At 33.9% G+C, this 1,166-nt stretch overlaps 2 protein-coding genes across 5 annotated transcripts in view; one reads left to right on the forward strand and one right to left on the reverse strand.

Annotated features, from left to right (window-relative positions):
- Window positions 1-1,154, forward strand: part of LOC105448412 — a 1,566-nt gene extending 412 nt beyond the window's left edge. The window contains exons 3-6 of one of the 4 annotated variants that reach the window (XM_011686937.1): window positions 207-312; window positions 411-458; window positions 796-852; window positions 997-1,154. In XM_011686937.1, the coding sequence (XP_011685239.1) occupies window positions 207-312; window positions 411-458; window positions 796-852; window positions 997-1,091 (306 nt within the window). In that variant the 3' untranslated portion in view covers window positions 1,092-1,154. Of the gene's footprint in view, window positions 1-206; window positions 317-408; window positions 459-795; window positions 853-996 lie in introns of all 4 variants that reach the window. The other 3 variants (XM_011686936.1, XM_011686939.1, XM_011686938.1) reach the window with 3 other exon arrangements.
- LOC105448530 (glutamate-gated chloride channel subunit beta-like) overlaps window positions 1-1,166 on the reverse strand; it is a 547,315-nt gene that overhangs the window by 498,574 nt on the left and 47,575 nt on the right. The gene's annotated exons all lie outside the window — the stretch shown is intronic.

Here is a 1,166-nt window from a genome sequence, read left to right on the forward strand (position 1 = left end):
TAGATTTTTTTTTCTTAAAAATCATACGGTTAATTGGTTTGAAATTTTAATATGATATTAGTTTTGTTTTAAAGAATATTTTATATAATTTTTAAACAGATTGAAGTATTTTGATTTTGCTATCGAACCTCCTTAATACTGCAATTTCTGCGAGTTAATAACGTTGAATGTAACTTCAAAAACTATGATTTTTATCAACCTTTTAGCTTGTATTTGCATTATTAATGATGATGTGGACGCATACTTATGCTGCATACTTTGCGCATATGCGTGAGCGCCAGGAGAAGACAATTCGTAAAGCTCCAGAAGATGGTATGTGTGCGTTTTTAGACATTTAATAAATACACATTTCCATAAAGAGACGCACAAATTATTAATGATAATTTTCTTTGCGGAAATGAATTGTGCAGGTCAAAGGAAAGGTCGATCTGCGGAATCAGATGAATATATTGCATACGGTACGAATGATCTTTTATTTCCTAGATATAAGTTATACAGTTGAAGGAAAAATATCAGTTATGCGCACGTATCTTTAATATGATTGTTTCGGTATATCTCTCCAATGAGTGCGAATAATCATTTGCGGAAATGAATTGTGCAGGTTAAAGGAAGGGTCGATCTGCGGAACTAGGTGCAGGATATGGTGCACAAGGTACACATGATCTTTTGTTTTCTAGATATAAGTTATAAAGTTGAAGGAAAAATACCAGTTATGCGCACGTATCTTCAATATGATTGTTTCGGTATGTCTCTCCAATAAGTGCGAATAATCATTTGCGGAAATAAATTGTGCAGGTGAAAGGAAGGGTCGATCGGCGGAACCTGCAGATGCAGGATACGGTATTACTTACGGTACACATGATCTTTTGTTTCCTAGATATAAGTTATACAGTTGAAAGAAAAAGTACTAGTTATGCGCACGTATTTTTAATATGATTGTTTTGGTATGTCTCTTCAATAAATGCGAATAATTATTTGCGGAAATGAATTGTGCAGGTGAAAGGAAGGGTCGATCTGCGGAATCAGGTGCAGGATATGGTGCACAAGGTACACATGATCTTTTGTTTCCTAGATATAAGTTATACAGTTGAAAGAAAAAGTACTAGTTATGCGCACGTATTTTCAATATGATTGTTTTGGTATGTCTCTTCAATAAATGCGAATAA

The sequence above is a fragment of the Wasmannia auropunctata genome, unplaced genomic scaffold, assembly GCF_000956235.1.
Source record: "Wasmannia auropunctata unplaced genomic scaffold, wasmannia.A_1.0 LD336085.1, whole genome shotgun sequence".
Classification (NCBI taxonomy): Eukaryota; Metazoa; Arthropoda; class Insecta; order Hymenoptera; family Formicidae; genus Wasmannia; species Wasmannia auropunctata.